The sequence below is a fragment of the Phyllobates terribilis genome, unplaced genomic scaffold (assembly GCF_046119375.1).
Source record: "Phyllobates terribilis strain yellow unplaced genomic scaffold, ASM4611937v1 Scaffold_9__5_contigs__length_417890890, whole genome shotgun sequence".
Classification (NCBI taxonomy): domain Eukaryota; kingdom Metazoa; phylum Chordata; class Amphibia; order Anura; family Dendrobatidae; genus Phyllobates; species Phyllobates terribilis.
Window position 1 is genome coordinate 183317236 of NW_027362769.1, and position 23205 is coordinate 183340440.

The following is a 23205-nucleotide window of genomic DNA, read 5'->3' on the forward strand; positions in this document are numbered from 1 at the left end:
GGCAGGCACGGATCCGGTGCTCCTTACTGCCACAGTAGAAGCAGCTCCCCTCGGCACGGCGTAAGTCCTGACGGGTTTTGACCATCTTGGTCTGGTCGACCTGCATAGACTCAGGAGAGTGTACCTGGGGAGAGACGGAGGGAGTGACGGGTTTCTGAAAGGTAGGAGCTAGACGTGGAAACCTCCTCTCACGGGTGACCTCTTTGGCACGCTCCTGGAACCGTAGGTCAATCCGGGTGGCAAGAGTTATTAGGTCATCGAGAGTGGTAGGAATGTCCCGACCGGCAAGTTCATCTTTAATACGGCCGGACAGACCCTCCCAGAAGACGGATACCAGAGCGTCGTTATCCCAGGCCAGCTCCGAGGCAAGGGTACGGAACCGTATGGCATATTGGCCCACGGTGAGACTTCCCTGACGGAGGCGTAGCAGAGATGATGCGGATGAGGTCTTCCGTCCGGGTTCGTCGAAGACTTTCCGGAAAGCCGTGAGGAAGGCAGGCAAGTCGGACACCAGGGGGTCTCCTCTCTCCCATAGAGGATTTAGCCAGGCCAGGGCCTCCCCGGTGAGATGGGACATGATGAAGGCAATTTTGGCCCGGTCGGAGTTAAACTGGTGGGACAATAGTTCAAAGTGCAGGGTGCACTGATTTATGAAGCCCCGAGCCTGGGCGGAGTCGCCTCCGAAGCGAGGAGGTGCAGAAAGCCGGGGTCCGGGGTAGGATACCATGGTATTGGTGGGCAGCGGAGCTGCCGGGTTGCGAGTCATGGCACTGGCGGTGGTTGCTGGTGGAGCAGTCAGAGTATCCAGGTGAGAATTGATATTCCGCAGGTGACCCAGGATGGACTCCTGTTGGGACCTCTGACGGGACAGTTCATGACAGAGGTCCGAGAGCGAGGGAGCTTGGGTGCCACCGGGTTCCATGGCCCGAGCAAACTGTAACGGGTCTGGGAGGCGGAACCTCTGAGCTACTATACAAGGGGGCGGTCCTTGTAAGGGAGCGGGTGGCGACCAGGCAGGCAGTCACAGCAGGTGACCGGGACAGTCTCTGGGTGTACGGGCAGGAGGTCACGGCAAGTGACTGGGACAGTCTCTGGGTGAACGGGCTGGAGGTCACGAGTGACCGAGGCAGTCTCTGGGTGAACGGGCTGGAGGTCACGGCAAGTGACCGGGGCAGTCTCTGGGTGAACGGGCTGGAGGTCACGGCAAGTGACCCGGGCAGTCTCCAGGTAAAGGGTAGGTACGACCTGTGATGGTTGAACCTCCAGGTAGGCTAGCAAGGCAGATGGAGGATGTGTGCTCCCAGGTGAGCAAGCGAGAGTCTCTAGAATAGCAGGTGGTCACAGCACGTGACGGCGAAGCCTCCAGGTAGGCAAGCAGGCAGGTAGCGGAGAAGCGCTCCCAGGTGAGCGGGCAAGAGTCTCTGGAATAGCTGGTGGTCACAGCACGTGACGGCGAAGCCTCCAGGTAGGCAAGCAGGCAGGTAGCGGAGAAGCGCTCCCAGGTGAGCGGGCAAGAGTCTCTGGAATAGCTGGTGGTCACAGCACGTGACGGCGGAGCCTCCAGGTAGGCAAGCAGGCAGGTAGCGGAGGAGCGCTCCCAGGTGAGCGGGCAAGCTGGTCCTTAGACAGACTGACAGGAGTTGTAAGGCAGACCGTCGGACCTCAGGCAAGCAGGCAGGTAGCAGGAATAACAGGCAGGAAACAGACAGCAAACTGGCAGGACTCTGGCAGGAATCAGGCAGGTAACTGGCAACGGGACCTGAGGGCTGAAGCAGAGTAGAACAGTGCAACAACATTGCTCGGGCACCTCCATTTTGGAGGAGGTGCCTTATATATGGTGAAGTCCTCCGGCCATTGGCCGGGGACTCCTTAGGACGGCGCGCGCGGCCCCTTTAAGAGGGAGGGAGAGCGCGCGCGCCCTAAGCACAGTGGCCGGGAAGGAGCGCGCGCTGCCAGCAGAGCGGGAGGAGGACGCCGGGCACGGAGCAGGGAGGTGAGGGGAACAGCGTCCCTGCCTAGCAGAGGGCAGGGACGCCGGCGCTACACAATGTCTGGAGGTTATATCAGTACTGGAGCGTTATAAGAGGGGCTGATATCAGTCACATATGATGTAATGTCTGGAGGTTATAGCAGTACTGGAGCGTTATAAGAGGGGCTGATATCAGTCACATATGGTGTAATGTCTGGAGGTTATATCAGTACTGGAGCGTTATAAGAGGAGCTGATATCAGTCACATATGGTGTAATGTCTGGAGGTTATATCAGTACTGGAGCGTTATAAGAGGGGCTGATATCAGTCACATATGGTGTAATGTCTGGAGGTTATATCAGTACTGGAGCGTTATAAGAGGGGCTGATATCATTCACATATGATGTAATGTCTGGAGGTTATATCAGTACTGGAGCGTTATAAGAGAGGCTGATATCAGTCACATATGGTGTAATGTCTGGAGGTTATATCAGTAATGGAGCGTTATAAGAGGCTGATATCAGTCACATATGGTGTAATGTCTGGGGGTTATATCAGTACTGGAGCGTTATAAGAGGGGCTGATATCAGTCACATATGATGTAATGTCTGGAGGTTTTATCAGTACTGGAGCGTTATAAGAGAGGCTGATATCAGTCACATATGGTGTAATGTCTGGAGGTTATATCAGTAATGGAGCGTTATAAGAGGCTGATATCAGTCACATATGGTGTAATGTCTGGAGGTTATATCAGTACTGGAGCGTTATAAGAGGCTGATATCAGTCACATATGATGTAATGTCTGGAGGTTATATCAGTACTGGAGCGTTATAAGAGGGGCTGATATCAGTCACATATGATGTAATGTCTGGAGGTTATATCAGTACTGGAGCGTTATAAGAGAGGCTGATATCAGTCACATATGGTGTAATGTTATATTGTGTATATTTTTGCTTTGTGGTCATACTGTATGTTTCTTTGTCTCTTGTTGGGTTGCCGGTTTTTATATTAACCCCCGCCGCCTCCCTGTATAAGGAGATGGAGCTGTCGCTGGCCGCCATGATCTGCGGATGGCTGATTATAGCGCTTGCAGTATTTATCACCCGCTCTGTCCTGCGTTCAGCAGATGCCATTATTTTTAGTGAATACCTTCCATCTTTTTATTAAGGAGCTGCTATAATTAGTCCCTTTTAGTCCAGAGACAAGTGCTGGGCGCGGACCTGACAGTTGGCGCTGCCCGGCACATTCTCACCATTCCTTACGTAGCAATCTCTCTGTTATTGCGATGTTTTCTTAATACTGTTTCTATGAACTTAAGCCTAAGCTCTGCAGAACTGTCCTATAAGGGTGGATTCTGCTCATCCTGAGCCTTCTGGTTCCCGAATAGAATTCTTATACAACAGTAAAGACTGACGCACAGGAAGATTGTAACTTTCAGTTGGGTGATTTTATGACTTTCAGCAGCATTTTTTTTGGTTGTCACCCAAAATCTTTTATTGGATAACCCAGCCATTCAAAATGTCAGAGCATGCTGGGGGTTGTAGTTTCTCAACAGCTACAAGGCCACAAGTTGGAGACCGCTAGAATAGACAATCTGCTTGGCAGAATTCATCCTAAATGAGTTATTGCCAAGGGGCGAATGAGCACATGTCCACCGAATAGGCAATAAATTGCTGATTGCCGCCGGTCTGTGTCAGGGAGATATTAGGAAATTTTGAACCATTTCTCCCAATCCCCTCTTCACCCCTCCCTTATCTCCCATTTGTCACAAGAAGAGAGCTGACCAGCATCTGGCTCTCTGCAAATTATCACCTACAGCAGAAGTGACTTGTAAAACTATAACCTAATTAAAATGCGAGGGTCTTTCTCCCTGGCAGCGCAGCAGGGGATGATTAGACACCGGCTTGCGATAAATTTACATGTAGCTGTTGAAGCTTGCTTCCCAGGACAAAAAAGGGAATTTAATAGAGGGTCCCAGGACTCCCGGCACCAATACGAAATATGGAATAGCTCAAGTTCCATAATTCTGATAATAAGGGGACCTATATTTTTAGTGGCAGGGTCAGCCAAAGAACAAGATGCTTATTTTTTCATAGCCGTAAGTCCCTCTTGGTAGCTGTAGCGCAAGAGCACCAGAATAACGTATCGCAGCTACGCCATGTGTGGGCTCTAAATTAAGGTAAAATCATAATAGAAAATATGGTATCACTTTTGGGCTTCTGGGATCAACCGGCAATAAGTTATCCTAAAAACCAGATATCTTAAATAAAAGGTGTTGGCTACAGTCCAGCCCCGTGATGTCAGCACAAAGGGTGTGTGGTCAGATCTCCCCTTAGGTATAAAAGAGTCCACGGAGGATAGATGAGCATTCATTGCCAGGGGGAAATAGATACTATAAGCGATGGATCACATTCGATAACGCTAAAATCAAATCAGGGAGCCCCTCCTCCAGCTATACTGATTCGTCTCTGCGAAATCTATAGTAAGTTTCTTCTGTAATCCTGTTTATTTTATGTACCTGTCTATTCTGTACTGTAAATGTCCATTTGTAAAGTCTTTGTATATTTTTCCTAAACACTGCCTCCCTTTTGGATTACATGTAAATAGTTCTGTTTCTTTTGCTCTCTAATCGTTCCCTCCCCCGAAGCCATATACGCTACCAGAAAGCAGGCGTCCAGCCAGGCCTGTATTATAGTTCAAACTCTGCCGCTGGTGGCTGAGAATAATAATAATTGGGCAATCGTGAAGCCGGCCGTAACCGTACGGGGCGTCTACACATATACCAGGCGCTGGAATCCGGAGGTGTGCGCCATACGCTTTCTGCTCGCTTGCCGATAGCTAAGTAGTGAGTAGTCGGGATCGTGTGCTCCCTAATCCCTGCTCAATCCTGTGAATAATTGACAGAGTGAGATATTGCGTGATCTTCCCGGTTGTCGTCTCTGTGGAACCCTGAAAGTCTGATTATTGGGACCCCCACATGACCCCCAGCCCCATCGATTTGGTGCATTTGTGCGACCACCGCTCCATACTAGCAGTGCATTTCAGATATCTGTTCCCGCGATCAGTGGGGGGTCCCGGCGGTCTCTCCTCCAGAAATCTGCAGGTTATCTACCCTGTGGATAGGGAATAAGTTGCCAACTCGGTAATAACCCTTTACACTCCTATATTAACCCTTCACGCTCCGCAATGAACTTCTGGGTCCACTTATGAAATCTCCTGTATAAAGATCCATTAATCCTGCAGGACTTCCAGGCACGACCACCGGGCAGCGTCACACAACCGCTGCCCCCTCGCCAGCTGTGGCGTCTGCCTGATCAGTGCAGATGTAGCATGGTTGGGGCAGTAAATCCGCAGGATGATCGGGCGCGGAGCAGATGGCTCCGGACGTGTCTCATACTGAGCAAGTTCTCATCTCGGCTCTTGTGATTCATTACCGGAGACACGACGACACTCGGCGCCTTCGCACAGCAGATCTTGTTAATTATTAGCTGCGCTGGTGAATAGCGCTGCTCGTTACCCTGACAAAGCGCCGCGCTGGCATGTGCCAATTATAGCTTATATATAGATGTGTGGTGGCACAATTCTGAGATATCGGCTCTCCAGTTCTTCACGCTTCTTTGCTTAGATATATACAGGTAATGTGGAACCATAGGGCGCTTTTCCTAAGCATTTTACAGGTTAATATCTGCAGATTTGTAAGACACAGGTAATCTGGAATCTCTCCTGTCTGATAATCCAGAATAATTAATAATCTGACAACAGGTCCAGTGTCAAGAGTCCAAAGCATCTGCAAACCGCACAACCGTCCACGAAACGGACCAAGAGCCACTTATCCGAATGTGCCCCAAGGTTGTGTGGTTCCTGTGTGGATTGCACTGGGATTTAAAGTGAATCTGTCACCAGGTGTTTGCTCACCCATCTGAGAGCAGCATGATATAGAGACAGAGACCCTTATTCCAGTGATGTATCACTTACTGGTCTGCTTGCTGTAGTTTTATCACCAGGAGATTATTACTAGAGGACTAGTACACCTGCTGCCGTATTTATGAGCTGTGTGTAACCCCCTCGCCCACCGCTGGTTGACTGCTTTCTGCCTACGCACTGTGTACAAGAGCTGTCAATCAGAGGTAGGGACAGGGTTATACAGGGCTCAGCATTCAGAGAATTGCTAGATCTGCAGCGAGGGGGAAAAACAGGGATTTCTCAAAACTGCAGCAAGCAGCCCAGTAAGTGACACATTGCTGAAATCATGGTCTCTGCCCCTACATCATGCTGCTCATAACAGCAAAGACTGTGTGACAGATTCCCTTTTAAATGCTCCATTAATAATGATTGAAGGTATGTATGTGACATCATGTGGACGGAGTATAAGTCACATCCTCTAGTCCCTTCTAGAGCTGCAGTCACAATTCTGCTGGACATGAGACTCTCAGCTGATGTTGGAGAAATGACATGTCCCACCGCTGAGCATCCTCCGTCCAGTGAACAAGCAGCATCTGCAACTTACATATAAAGTCAGGGGGAAAAAAAGTAAATTGTGATGCAGCTCTGGATGTGACTGGAGCAAACGTGATTCAATGTAAGAAGAATTACACAAATTATGAGCCATTTCTGAAGATTATTTGACCATGTAACGACCTGCGCTCCGCTGCAGCGTGCGCTCATGTGATCGCTGCAGCGTGCTACATTGTATCACATGAAGAATTCTGTGTACATTTGCGGTGGCGGAATGTGTCGCCAGCTGGTTACGAGGCGGCGGTGCTGCCAGGAGAGGGTTAACGTTCCGCATCTGGGCTAACAGACAGCAATTAGCGCCATTCTCCGCCACGATCCATCAGAACATCCCGCTCTCCGAGATCTAATTATCATTTCTGCCAGTTGATTGTTGAAAGGATCTTAGGCGGCTGGAAAGAAGCGTTCAGATCTCTGCCACGTCGCTGTGCAGCAGAATATCTGGATTCAGAGAGAATCGAGGGCTCGTATAAGAGGTGGGTGAGACGGGGATATAATGTGGGAGAAGTGCAAAAGAGTCAAAATAATAGGATCTCCTTCCCAAAAAAAACACACCCAGTGCACGTTCACAAGCACTGTAAATGCCATGGCAGAATCTTTAAAATCTGCCCCTTTATATTTCACCATCATTTTTTTCCTCAACATTAAGTGGATGAGTTTTGTTAAAATACATTACTTTATTATTTACTGACCCTGCTTTGTACTCCAGAGCTTCACTCGCCATTCTGCTGGTAATTTGAAACAATAATCAAGTTTGAGGACAGATATATCATTAATAACTTAAAGGAGTTCTCCAAAAATAGTATAATGGTGACCTAAAAATAGTGAGTGCAGCTCTGGGGTATAATACAGGACGTAACTCAGGATCAGTAATGTAATGTAAGTACACAGTGACTGCACCAGCAGAATAGTGAGTGCAGCTCTGGAGTATAATACAGGATGTAACTCAGGATCAGTAATGTAATGTATGTACACAGTGACTGCACCAGCAGAATAGTGAGTGCAGCTCTGGAGGATAATGCAGGATGTAACTCAGGATCAGTAATGTAATGTATGTACACAGTGACTGCACCAGCAGAATAGTGAGTGCAGCTCTGGAGTATAATACAGGATGTAACTCAGGATCAGTAATGTAATGTATGTACACAGTGACTGTACCAGCAGAATAGTGAGTGCAGCTCTGGAGTATAATACAGGATGTAACTCAGGATCAGTAATGTAATGTATGTACACAGTGACTGCACCAGCAGAATAGTGAGTGCAGCTCTGGGGTATAATACAGGATGTAACTCAGGATCAGTAATGTAATGTAAGTACACAGTGACTGCACCAGCAGACTAGTGAGTGCAGCTCTGGGGTATAATACAGGATGTAACTCAGTATCAGTAATGTAATGTATGTACACCGTGACTGTACCAGCAGAATAGTGAGTGCAGCTCTGGAGTATAATACAGGATGTAACTCAGGATCAGTAATGTAATGTATGTACACAGTGACTGTACCAGCAGAATAGTGAGTGCAGCTCTGGGGTATAATACAGGATGTAACTCAGGATCAGTAATGTAATGTATGTACACCGTGACTGCACCAGCAGAATAGTGAGTGCAGCTCTGGAGTATAATACAGGATGTAACTCAGGATCAGTAATGTAATGTATGTACACAGTGACTGCACCAGCAGAATAGTGAGTGCAGCTCTGGAGTATAATACAGGATGTAACTCAGGATCAGTAATGTATGTACACAGTGACTGCACCAGCAGAATAGTGAGTGCAGCTCCGGAGTATAATACAGGATGTAACTCAGGATCAGTAATGTAATGTATGTACACAGTGACTGCACCAGCAGAATAGTGAGTGCAGCTCTGGAGTATAATACAGGAGGTAACTCAGGATCAGTAATGTAATGTATGTACACAGTGACTGCACCAGCAGAATAGTGAGTGCAGCTCTGGAGTATAATATAGGATGTAACTCAGGATCAGTAATGTAATGTATGTACACAGTGACTGCACCAGCAGAATAGTAAGTGCAGCTCTGGAGTATAATATAGGATGTAACTCAGGATCAGTAATGTAATGTATGTACACAGTGACTGCACCAGCAGAATAGTAAGTGCAGCTCTGGAGTATAATATAGGATGTAACTCAGGATCAGTAATGTAATGTATGTACACAGTGACTGCACCAGCAGAATAGTGAGTGCAGCTCTGGAGTATAATACAGGATATAACTCAGGATCAGTAATGTAATGTATGTGCACAGTGACTGCACCAGCAGAATAGTGAGTGCAGCTCTGGAGTATAATACAGGATGTAGCTCAGGATCAGTAATGTAATGTATGTACACAGTGACTGCACCAGCAGAATAGTGAGTGCAGCTCTGGAGTATAATATAGGATGTAACTCAGGATCAGTAATGTAATGTATGTAGACAGTGACTGCACCAGCAGAATAGTGAGTGCGGCTCTGGAGTATAATACAGGATGTAACTCCGGATCAGTAATGTAATATATGTACACAGTGACTGCACCAGCAGAATAGTGAGTGCAGCTCTGGAGTATAATACAGGATGTAACTCAGGATCAGTAATGTAATGTATGTACACAGTGACTGCACCAGCAGAATAGTGAGTGCAGCTCTGGAGTATAATACAGGATATAACTCAGGATCAGTAATGTAATATATGTACACAGTGACTGCACCAGTAGAATAGTGAGTGCAGCTCTGGAGTATAATACAGGATGTAACTCAGGATCAGTAATGTAATGTATGTACACAGTGACTGCACCAGCAGAATAGTGAGTGCAGCTCTGGAGTATAATACAGGATGTAACTCAGGATCAGTAATGTAATGTATGTACACAGTGACTGCACCAGCAGAATAGTGAGTGCAGCTCTGGAGTATAATACAGGATATAACTCAGGATTAGTAATGTAATGTATGTACACAGTGACTGCACCAGCAGAATAGTGAGTGCAGCTCTGGAGTATAATACATGATGTAACTTAGGATCAGTAATGTATGTACACAGTGACTGCACAAGCAGAATAGTGAGTGCAGCTCTGGAGTATAATACAGGAGGTAACTCAGGATCAGTAATGTAATGTATGTACACAGTGACTGCACCAGCAGAATAGTGAGTGCAGCTCTGGGGTATAATACAGGAGGTAACTCAGGATCAGTAATGTAATGTATGTAGACAGTGACTGCACCAGCAGAATAGTGAGTGCAGCTCTGGAGTATAATACAGGATGTAACTCAGGATCAGTAATGTAATGTATGTACACAGTGACTCCACCAGCAGAATAGTGAGTGCAGCTCTGGAGTATAATACAGGATGTCATGGCTGCACAGCAGTGTTTATTACAGACCCTTTTCCCATCCCAGTTCTGTCTCACTTTATATGTTTTTTTTCCACTTATATGAGAATATATCTTTAATAAAATTTATTATATGCATTATTAAACTGATCCCGCAGTTTTTCTCAAAAATCTTTTTGATCTTTTGTTTAATTTTAAATGATTATAAGAACCCCTTGACATTCCTATTATATTATTTTGGGACTTATTAACCGGATCATATTTTTCAGATCAAATGATTTTTTTTCTTTTCTGGCTAAACCTTTTCCCATCCCAGATTGGACCCCACCTTTCACAGCAACTTCAGTATTCCAATGTATGTTATGTAGCATATAAAATAGAGTACACCCGGTTGTGGTCAATCTCCTGTAACATTGCTAGGATTTCACTCCAATAATTCATATCGGCAGTGTCAGTGGTTAATGGACAGAGGAGGTGGTGGTGTAGACGGTTCATCAACAATTCATAGGTTTTAGTTTTCTTCCTCCTTCCCTGGCTGATCCTTCAGCGTCTTTCACTCACACGTTCGGCTTTTTCGCTATTTCATTCTTAGATCATGAATCGGAAGTGAATTAGGCCATTTCACGCTGACAGCTGCTGAGCTGCATAAAGCCGCACTATAATGCAGAGAACGGAGCCTGGAACCACAGAAAGTAACGGAAAGGAGACGCCGATCCGTATATTAGGAAAACTGTGAACAATTCCTGGATACGAACAGCCTGGGGTGCGAAACATCATAGCATGGACCCTCTGATAACTACAGCACATTCTCCATAAAGCTTTCAAAAAGGGCACTTTAATACTATACTACTGCCTCTATGTACAAGAATATAACTACTATAATACTGCTCCCCATGTATAAGAATATAACTACTATAATACTGCCCCCTATGTACAAGAATATAACTACTATAATACTGCCCCCTATGTACAAGAATATAACTACTATAATACTGCCCCTATGTACAAGAATATAACTACTATAATACAGCTCCTATGTACAAGAATATAACTACTATAATACTGCCCCTATGTACAAGAATATAACTACTATAATACTGCTCCTATGTACAATAATATAACTACTATAATACTGCTCCGATGTACAAGAATATAACTACTATAATACTGCTCCTATGTACAAGAATATAACTACTATAATACTGCTCCTATGTACAAGAATATAACTACTATAATACTGCTCCCCATGTATAAGAATATAACTACTATAATACTGCCCCTATGTACAAGAATATAACTACTATAATACTGCCCCCTATGTACAAGAATATAACTACTATAATACTGCCCCTATGTACAAGAATATAACTACTATAATACAGCTCCTATGTACAAGAATATAACTACTATAATACTGCCCCTATGTACAAGAATATAACTACTATAATACTGCTCCTATGTACAATAATATAACTACTATAATACTGCTCCGATGTACAAGAATATAACTACTATAATACTGCTCCTATGTACAAGAATATAACTACTATAATACTGCTCCTATGTACAAGAATATAACTACTATAATACTGCTCCCCATGTATAAGAATATAACTACTATAATACTGCTCCTATGTACAAGAATATAACTACTATAATACTGCTCCTATGTACAAGAATATAACTACTATAATACTGCCCCCTATGTACAAGAATATAACTACTATAATACTGCTCCCTATGTGCAAGAATATAACTACTATAATACTGCCCCTATGTACAAGAATATAACTACTATAATACTGCCCCCTATGTACAAGAATATAACTACTATAATACTGCTCCCTATGTGCAAGAATATAACTACTATAATACTGCTCCCTATGTGCAAGAATATAACTACTATAATACTGCTCCTATGTACAATAATATAACTACTATAATACTGCTCCGATGTACAAGAATATAACTACTATAATACTGCTCCCATGTATAAGAATATAACTACTATAATACTGCTCCCATGTACAAGAATATAACTACTATAATACTGCTCCCCATGTATAAGAATATAACTACTATAATACTGCTCCTATGTACAAGAATATAACTACTATAATACTGCCCCCTATGTACAAGAATATAACTACTATAATACTGCTCCCTATGTGCAAGAATATAACTACTATAATACTGCCCCTATGTACAAGAGTATAACTACTATAATACTGCCCCCTATGTACAAGAATATAACTACTATAATACTGCTCCCCATGTATAAGAATATAACTACTATAATACTGCTCCTATGTACAAGAATATAACTATTATAATACTGCTCCCTATGTACAAGAATATAACTACTATAATACTGCTCCCTATGTACAAGAATATAACTACTATAATACTGCCCCTATGTACAAGAATATAACTACTATAATACTGCTCCTATGTACAAGAATATAACTACTATAATACTGCCCCTATGTACAAGAATATAACTACTATAATACTGCTCCTATGTACAAGAATATAACTACTATAATACTGCTCCTATGTACAAGAATATAACTACTATAATACTGCCCCTTATGTACAAGAATATAACTACTATAATACTGCTCCTATATACAAGAATATAACTACTATAATACTGCTCCCTATGTGCAAGAATATAACTACTATAATACTGCTCCCTATGTACAAGAATATAACTACTATAATACTGCTCCCCATGTATAAGAATATAACTACTATAATACTGCTCCTATGTACAAGAATATAACTACTATAATACTGCTCCCCATGTATAAGAATATAACTACTATAATACTGCTCCTATGTACAAGAATATAACTACTATAATACTGCTCCCCATGTATAAGAATATAACTACTATAATACTGCTCCTATGTACAAGAATATAACTACTATAATACTGCTCCTATGTACAAGAATATAACTACTATAATACTGCCCCCTATGTACAAGAATATAACTACTATAATACTGCTCCCTATGTGCAAGAATATAACTACTATAATACTGCTCCTATGTACAAGAATATAACTACTATAATACTGCCCCTATGTACAAGAATATAACTACTATAATACTGCCCCCTATGTACAAGAATATAACTACTATAATACTGCTCCTATGTACAAGAATATAACTACTATAATACTGCCCCCTATATACAAGAATATAACTACTATAATACTGCCCCCTATGTACAGGAATATAACTACTATAATACTGCCCCCTATGTACAAGAATCTAACTACTATAATACTGCTCCCTATGTACAAGAATATAACTACTATAATACTGCCCCTATGTACAGGAATATAACTACTATAATACTGCCCCGTATATACAAGAATATAACTACTATAATACTGCCCCTATGTACAAAAATATAACTACTATAATACTGCTCCTATGTACAAGAATATAACTACTGTAATACTGCTCCTATGTACAAGAATATAACTACTGTAATACTGCCCCCTATGTACAAGAATATAACTACTGTAATACTGCTCCTATGTACAAAAATATATCTACTATAATACTGCCCCCTATGTACAAGAATATAACTACTATAATACTGCCCCCTATGTACAAGAATATAACTACTATAATACTGCTCCTATGTACAAGAATATAACTACTATAATACTGCCCCCTATGTACAAGAATATTACTACTATAATACTGCCCCTATGTACAAGAATATAACTACTATAATACTGCTCCTATGTACAAGAATATAACTACTATAATACTGCTCCTATGTACAACAATATAACTACTATAATACTGCTCCTATGTACAAGAATATAACTACTATAATACTGCCCCTATGTACAAGAATATAACTACTATAATACTGCCCCTATATACAAGAATATAACTACTATAATACTGCTCCTATGTACAAGAATATAACTACTATAATACTGCTCCTATGTACAAGAATATAACTACTATAATACTGCTCCTATGTACAAGAATATAACTACTATAATACTGCTATGTACAAGAATATAACTACTATAATACTGCTCCTATGTACAAGAATATAACTACTGTAATACTGCCCCTATGTACAAGAATATAACTACTATAATACTGCTCCTATGTACAAGAATATAACTACTGTAATACTGCCCCCTATGTACAAGAATATAACTACTATAATACTGCTCCTATGTACAAGAATATAACTACTATAATACTGCCCCCTATGTACAAGAATATTACTACTATAATACTGCCTCTATGTACAAGAATATAACTACTATAATACTGTTCCTATGTACAAGAATATAACTACTATAATACTGCCCCTATATACAAGAATATAACTACTATAATACTGCCCCTATGTACAAGAATATAACTACTATAATACTGCTCCTATGTACAAGAATATAACTACTATAATACTGCCTCCTATGTACAAGAATATAACTACTATAATACTGCTCCCTATGTACAAGAATATAACTACTATAATACTGCCTCTATGTACAAGAATATAACTACTATAATACTGCCCCTATATACAAGAATATAACTACTATAATACTGCTCCTATGTACAAGAATATAACTACTATAACTACTATAATATTGCTATGTACAAGAATATAACTACTATAATACTGCTCCTATGTGCAAGAATATAACTACTATAATACTGCCCCCTATGTACAAGAATATAACTACTATAATACTGCTCATATGTACAAGCATATAACTACTATAATACTGCTCCTATGTACAAGAATATAACTACTATAATACTGCTATGTACAAGAATATAACTACCATAATACTGCCCTCTATCTACAAGAATATAGCTACTATAATACTGCTCCTATGTACAAGAATATAACTACAATAATACTGCTCCTATGTACAAGAATATAACTACTATAATACTGCTCCTATGTACAAGAATATAACTACTATAATACTGCTGAGACGTTTCGCTCTTGCTTAGTATCGGCTCGTTATCTGTATTGTGACGTTACGTCTTGTCCTGCAGCTTCACCTTTCTCTGGGATTCGTCATCCTCCGTCTTGTCGATCAGGTGTTTTCCTAATTGGTCTTTGATTTTTTACATTATCGAGGGCAGAATTTGTGAATTCTGTGAGTGATTCTAATATGACACACGGGGGAAGTGGTGTTTGTTCACCTCGGGGGTCTCGCCGATCTTATATCAGAACATTTCATCTTTCTGGGGAGAGATGTTCCGATATCAGAGATTCTGCAGCTGCAATTCCCTTTTGTAGAGGAGGCGGTGTAATGGGATTAAGCAATTTAGACATCACACGTTGCCACAGATACAAGAGTTTCTCCTCTGGGAATGTACAGCTGAAGAATTTCTGATGGTCTGTGTGGAATTCGGCGCGGCATTAACCCGTGTGCACCTGGGGCTGGGCGTCCATGCCAGGCTGTAGGGCGATGGTGTCCCATTCCTCTCATCCTCTGTTATCAGAGGTTTGTGCACTTGTGATACAATTGTTGCTTCTGGAAACCGATGAAGCAGCAATCACTAATCCTGTGGTCGTGTTCTCTAAAGCTACGGGCTGCCATGCGAGGACGGGCTGCCATGCGAGGACGGGCTGCCATGCGAGGACGGGCTGCCATGCGAGGACGGGCTGCCATGCGAGGACGGGCTGCCATGCGAGGACGGGCCGGGCCGCCATGCGCGGACTGGCCGGGCCGCCATGCACGACATTCACCATAATAAAGAGTCCAGGAATTTCAAGTTATAGGATTGGAGATTTCTTGCTGATCTCTGGGTTCGTCAGGACCCCCAGCAATATCAAGAAAGGGGGGAGACTGAGCTCTGCAGCCTGGTGTAGAATGGAGCAGAGCTGCACATCCTCCACCTCCTCTCCATTTGATGTCTATGGGACGTCTGGAGAAAGCCAAGTGCCGCTCTCTGCTGTCTCCATTAGTCCCATAGACAATAAATGTAGCGGAGGTGTGCGTTCTCCACCATGGGGCGCTGTACTCGGCTTTCTCCAGAACTCTTATAGACCGTGAAGGAAGCAGAGCTCGAGCATGCGTACCTCCGCTCTGCAGAGCCTTGTTCTTGGGATTTCTGGGAGTTTCTGGTGGTCGCACCCTCATGTATCAGGAGTTAATGGATGGGTCTCGTATTGAGGATTTTCTCTTGGGAAGAGTGGAGAATTATAGTGCCGTTCATCTGGAGGACTTTTCCTTTCCTGCTTGCCCAGACAAGCCATTGATATGAGTGAGAATGATGTAATGCCTCATTATCCCTGTGGGGGCACTGCAGGGAAACAGAACTTACTCCAGGTTTCCCAAGCAGTTCCCGTCGATCACTGTCGTACACTTTGTGATCCGCTGATTGGCGACGAGTCTCTCCAGATCGTGATTGTGGCGAGGACCCTCCATTCTCCTGTCTCTAGAATATTGCAGTATTGCGGTAATATCCAATGACTTTGCTTTTTGTTTTATTTTTTTTTCTATCAGTTTTTAGAGATCTGCCGCTCTCGCTGTTGTGTGAACCTCCATCGATCCCTTTGTTGTCCCCATGAATTTTACCATTTGCAGGATTTCTATCTGTAGCGATCCCAATCACAGTAGAAATAGGACGTATTCACACGGCGCGGTCAGATTGCGATTTTTGCTGTGATGTTAGTGAACATGTCAAAAAACTGCAACATTACTGCGCTGTGAGAATACGCCCTTACCTGTGACCTGAGCGCTCATCACATCGCAGTAATGTCCCTTTTAATCGGCCATTGCAAAGATCCGGGGTCACGGCGTTCACCGCGGATCTCATCCGGAGTCTCGTTGCACCGTTCCCTCTCGCTGGTTTCTCATAGTCGAGTTGTGTAATTTTCCTTTAACCCTTTCCGCCATCTGCATCCGGCTGGTTGCACTGTGACTAATCGTCTCGGTCTCTGCAGGAACCGTACTGGGGGCAAGATGGCTACCAGCGCTGTCCTGAGCGATAACCTGCCCACCTACAAGCTGGTGGTGGTGGGCGACGGGGGCGTTGGGAAGAGTGCACTCACCATCCAGTTCTTCCAGAAGATATTTGTGCCGGATTATGACCCCACCATAGAGGACTCCTACCTGAAGCACACGGAGATCGACGGACAGTGGGCCATTCTAGACGGTGAGCAAACAATGTGACTGTCCCCAATAAAGAGGCTGGCGCACGGGGGTCCTCCTAAAGGGTAACTGCCCAGTCACTAACTGATAATTCGGGGGGATTTGGTGGCAAATTTACAGATGGGTCTGGAGGAGTTGTCATAGGGTTTTTCCACCAAGATCGGATCCATTACGTGATCAGCACAAGGGCCGATATTTGCAGCGTACAAAGCTTCAACCCCAACGTGTCCTTGTACCATTTGCAGATTTGTGTGTGTGCAGAGAAGAACATGCTACATGGGGTGTGAAGCTGTCAGCAGCATGAAGTTTCACTTGCTCTTTACAAGTTTTGTGCGGATTTCGAGTTGCATCATGTTTTGTACTCTAGTCGCACCCAAAGCTGTATTCTTAGTTCTGCTGGCAGTGACCTTGAATCCATCAGCACTATACAAAAAATGATGCTTCCTGGGAGACTGGAGGCCGATGTGGAAATCTACGCGGCCACAGAAGTGAGTCCTGACCATGAACCAGCGAGGATTGCTATGGTTCCACAGCCAGGTCCGTGACAGCTTTGGGAGGGACTGGAGTAGATCTCCTCTGCATTTCTGTACATATAGAGATCCTGCAGAGAGTTGTTAGTAGTGTAGTGAGAGCACCGTGGCAGGGTGGTGATTGACAAGCTGTCAGTGAGGCTGTCACTTTCCGCCGCTGCGCTGCCTCCCCCGCCAGTCTGCCTCTCATCACCAGCCCATAATGCAGCTGACAACTACTCGCTTTTCCCACTTAACATCTTGCCCGTAAATCTGATCTGACAACCACCGCTAATCGCTTCCATGTAGCCGCTGACTACCTGCGAGATCCGAGCCCCTGACGGTTAAGACATGGGGGTGACGCTGATACAAATCTAATATTTGTGTTTTTATTCCCCTCTATGATACTTACCAGTCATACAATAAAGTCTTATATGCAGTAGTAACTCTGCAAATAACTAATAAATGACTTTAATTTCTCATTTTCAAGATCTCTGCTTGTTGGCAATAAGGGGGAGCATTTCTTTTTGTTACATCTGGGGTGGTAAACACATCAGCATAATTAAATCTTTCTTCTGTCCTGAAAGTCTGTTACAATGTATCAGTCTGATATCCAGGCCGCTCTACTCCGGATACTATGGTACCAGATCTTCAGCTGTAGATGGCAAATGATTTTATCTATACATTATGGAAACATCTAGATGAGCTTGTAACCTGGGCAGATGGGTTTTCTGATTTGCCAGCAGCATTATCTTTGAATCCCAAGTAAACGTTGTGTTCCCATTTCACCGTTTTAGAGAACACTGCTTAGAATGGACGGAAACAATGTTACTTATATACAGGAGGAAAAGACCCTCATAGAAAGGTGTGCTGTAATTGTATTGAGTCCATGCAGTCTTCTGTGAGTTACACACCTCGGACCCCCAGCCTGATACATCTTACCTAACATGATACATTATAACAAACCATCAGGACAAGAGAGAATATTCTGTTCTGCACTGGATACATTGTAGCTAAACCTCACAGTAGAAGCAGGAAAGCTCCATTCACTGACAGCTAGCAGAGATAGTGGTTGTATAGACGTCTTTCTTCAGAACCGCACCACTCCCCTCCTTCCTGCCTGCCAGGGGGCAGGACGAGCCTGACGAGTGGCAGGACGGGCAGTCGGTACGGTGGAGCTGCTGGTCTCCTATGCTGCTAGCAGAGGTAGCTGTGCCTCCGCAGCACCGGGGAAGCACAGGGACACTGATCACTTGCTAGCGCCAGCTTCAGGGCATAGAGCTTGTAAGCGCTGCACTCCATGCCCGGAAACTGGCTACCTCTACAGAGGAGGCTGGTAACGTAGGCAACGAGAAGTAAACTATAGAATTAAATATCCATCCATCCATTCTTGAGAACAGAAAACCAACTTTTATTAAAAATATCTGTCTTTACAAGATGAGGCAACTCTTTAACTGATTGTCCTCTGATACATGTCTGTTATTCCATCATTGTCTTGGAGGAATGCAAAATTTTGGCTTCTGATTGTAACAATTAAATGAGGTGCGTCTTATAACTTGACCACGATCAACACACCTCCTACAGAGTTAAACTTTCTCAGTTTTTCACTGCAATTTATGTGAAAAACTTCAATCCTGACTACAGTGTCAGTTTGGCTTTGGGATCGTTGCCATCTACTGTTTAAGGCATTGAGCTGCAGTGTGACGATGCCCGCCGCAGGATTTCCATCATTGATGGGGAGGCCAGTTCAGCGTTTAGAGGGTTAAGCCTGCTGTTCATTATAAGGTGCCCGTGCCAAGATGCCGTCAGCTTCACATTTGTAAGTTCTCCTTTTTATCACAACCGCTCCTTAATACGTCATCACAAGTCCGGCCGCACCCACCCGGCAGCGGTGACCTGTGCTGGCAAGTAAAGAGCTGCCAGTGCTGCCGATTGTGTAATAGCCAGAGACGATCGGAAGGATCTGATCCATCTACAGCAGGCATGTAAAGAAACAGAGGGGCAAAATGAAGACCTTGGAGGACAATGTCGCAGCCAACCTGGATATTTATTACAAAAAAAGGGTCTACTATTGAAGTTTTTCCTTATCATCAAATATAACAATTAACTTTTTCATATGGGAACTTAAAGGGGCTGTCCCACAACCAATGTACATTTTAATTAATAGATCTTAGAATAAAATATTGGAATAATATGTTATGTAAGAGCAGTAAAAAGCATGTGGCCTAATTTAAATATGTAATAACAAAGGATAAAAAACTTGGATAATAAAGTATATGATGCAAACAAAAGTGCCCCCCAAACACCGTATGATACCCCCACAGTGAATTCTTCCACACATATGGTATGATGACCCTACTGTAACCCCCCCTCCCCTCAATCCCCATGACAAAGAATGGTGAACCCCCCCCCCCACCACCATCACAGCATGATTCTCCAACTGTAATCCCCAGATAGTCATCCATACAGTATAATGCCCCCCCCCTCCACCCCGCATAACCCTCCATACAGTATAATGGCCCCCCACATAGTCCTCCATACAGTATAACAGCCCCCACATAGTCCTCCATACAGTATAATGGCCCCACATAGTCCTCCATACAGTATAATGGCCCCACATAGTCCTCCATACAGTATAATGCCACCCCCGCATAGCCCACCATACAGTATAATGGCCCCCCACGTAGCCCTCCATACAGTATAATGGCCCCCACATAGCCGTCCATACAGTATAATGGCCCCCACATAGCCGTCTATACAGTATAATGGCCCCCACATAGCCGTCCATACAGTATAATGGCCCCCACATAGCCGTCCATACAGTATAATGGCCCCCACATAGTCCTCCATACAGTATAATGGTCCCACATAGTCCTCCATACAGAATAATGGCCCCACATAGTTCTCCATACAGAATAATGGGCCTCACATAGTCCTCCATACAGAATAATGGCCCCACATAGTCCTCCATACAGAATAATGGCCCCACATAGTCCTCCATACAGTATAATGGGCCCCACATAGTCCTCCATACAGTATAATGGGCCCCACATAGTCCTCCATACAGTATAATGACCCCACATAGTCCTCCATACAGAATAATGGCCCCACAGTCCTCCATACAGTATATTGGCCCCACATAGTCCTCCATACAGAATAATGGGCCTCACATAGTCCTCCATACAGTATATTGGCCCCACATAGTCCTCCATACAGTATAATGGGCCCCACATAGTCCTCCATACAGAATAATGGGCCCCACATAGTCCTCCATACAGAATAATGGCCCCACATAGTCCTCCATACAGTATAATGGCCCCACATAGCCCTCCATACAGAATAATGGGCCCCACATAGTCCTCCATACAGAATAATGGCCCCATATAGTCCTCCATACAGTATATTGGCCCCACATAGTCCTCCATACAGTATAATGGGCCCCACATAGTCCTCCATACAGTATAATGGGCCCCACATAGTCCTCCATACAGTATATTGGCCCCACATAGTCCTCCATACAGTATAATGGGCCCCACATAGTCCTCCATACAGTATAATGGGCCCCACATAGTCCTCCATACAGTATAATGGGCCCCACATAGTCCTCCATACAGTATATTGGCCCCACATAGTCCTCCATACAGTATAATGGGCCCCACATAGTCCTCCATACAGTATAATGGGCCCCACATAGTCCTCCATACAGTATAATGGGCCCCACATAGTCCTCCATACAGAATAATGGGCCCCACATAGTCCTCCATACAGAATAATGGCCCCACATAGTCCTCCATACAGTATGATGGCTCCACATAGCCCTCCATACAGAATAATGGGCCCCACATAGTCCTCCATACAGAATAATGGCCCCACATAGTCCTCCATACAGTGTAATGGCCCCACATAGTCCTCCATACAGAATAATGGCCCCACAGTCCTCCATACAGTATATTGGCCCCACATAGTCCTCCATACAGAATAATGGGCCTCACATAGTCCTCCATACAGTATATTGGCCCCACATAGTCCTCCATACAGTATAATGGGCCCCACATAGTCCTCCATACAGAATAATGGGCCCCACATAGTCCTCCATACAGAATAATGGCCCCACATAGTCCTCCATACAGTATAATGGCCCCACATAGCCCTCCATACAGAATAATGGGCCCCACATAGTCCTCCATACAGAATAATGGCCCCATATAGTCCTCCATACAGTATATTGGCCCCACATAGTCCTCCATACAGTATAATGGGCCCCACATAGTCCTCCATACAGTATAATGGGCCCCACATAGTCCTCCATACAGTATATTGGCCCCACATAGTCCTCCATACAGTATAATGGGCCCCACATAGTCCTCCATACAGTATAATGGGCCCCACATAGTCCTCCATACAGTATAATGGGCCCCACATAGTCCTCCATACAGTATATTGGCCCCACATAGTCCTCCATACAGTATAATGGGCCCCACATAGTCCTCCATACAGTATAATGGGCCCCACATAGTCCTCCATACAGTATAATGGGCCCCACATAGTCCTCCATACAGAATAATGGGCCCCACATAGTCCTCCATACAGAATAATGGCCCCACATAGTCCTCCATACAGTATGATGGCTCCACATAGCCCTCCATACAGAATAATGGGCCCCACATAGTCCTCCATACAGAATAATGGCCCCACATAGTCCTCCATACAGTGTAATGGCCCCACATAGTCCTCCATACAGAATAATGGTCCCACATAGTCCTCCATACAGTATAATGGGCCCCACATAGTCCTCCATACAGTATAATGGGCCCCACATAGTCCTCCATACAGAATAATGGCCCCACATACTCCTCCATACAGTATAATGGGCCCCACATAGTCCTCCATACAGTATAATGGGCCCCACATAGTCCTCCATACAGAATAATGGCCCCACATAGTTCTCCATACAGAATAATGGGCCCCACATAGTCCTCCATACAGTATAATGGCCCCACATAGTCCTCCATACAGCATAATGGGCCCCACATAGTCCTCCATACAGTATAATGGCCCCACATAGTCCTCCATACAGCATAATGGCCCCACATAGTCCTCCATACAGTATAATGGCCCCACATAGTTCTCCATACAGAATAATGGGCCCCACATAGTCCTCCATACAGAATAATGGCCCCACATAGTCCTCCATACAGTATATTGGCCCCACATAGTCCTCCATACAGTATAATGGGCCCCACATAGTCCTCCATACAGAATAATGGCCCCACATAGTTCTCCATACAGAATAATGGCCCCACATAGTCCTCCATACAGTATAGTGGGCCCCACATAGTCCTCCATACAATATAATGGCCCCACATAGTCCTCCATACAGAATAATGGCCCCACAGTCCTCCATACAGTATATTGGCCCCACATAGTCCTCCATACAGAATAATGGGCCTCACATAGTCCTCCATACAGTATATTGGCCCCACATAGTCCTCCATACAGTATAATGGGCCCCACATAGTCCTCCATACAGAATAATGGGCCCCACATAGTCCTCCATACAGAATAATGGCCCCACATAGTCCTCCATACAGTATAATGGCCCCACATAGCCCTCCATACAGAATAATGGGCCCCACATAGTCCTCCATACAGAATAATGGCCCCATATAGTCCTCCATACAGTATATTGACCCCACATAGTCCTCCATACAGTATAATGGGCCCCACAT

The 23205-nt window shown here is 44.2% G+C and overlaps 1 protein-coding gene across 3 annotated transcripts in view; it reads left to right on the top strand.

The window, feature by feature from the left end:
- The window catches only part of MRAS (muscle RAS oncogene homolog), a 48563-nt gene that overhangs the window by 19862 nt on the left and 5496 nt on the right, over window positions 1-23205 (top strand). For 2 of the 3 annotated variants that reach the window (XM_073647491.1, XM_073647490.1), the window contains one exon: window positions 16760-16971. In XM_073647491.1, the coding sequence (XP_073503592.1) occupies window positions 16779-16971 (193 nt within the window). In that variant the 5' untranslated portion in view covers window positions 16760-16778. Of the gene's footprint in view, window positions 1-1928; window positions 1994-16759; window positions 16972-23205 lie in introns of those variants that run through there. The other variant, XM_073647492.1, reaches the window with a different exon arrangement.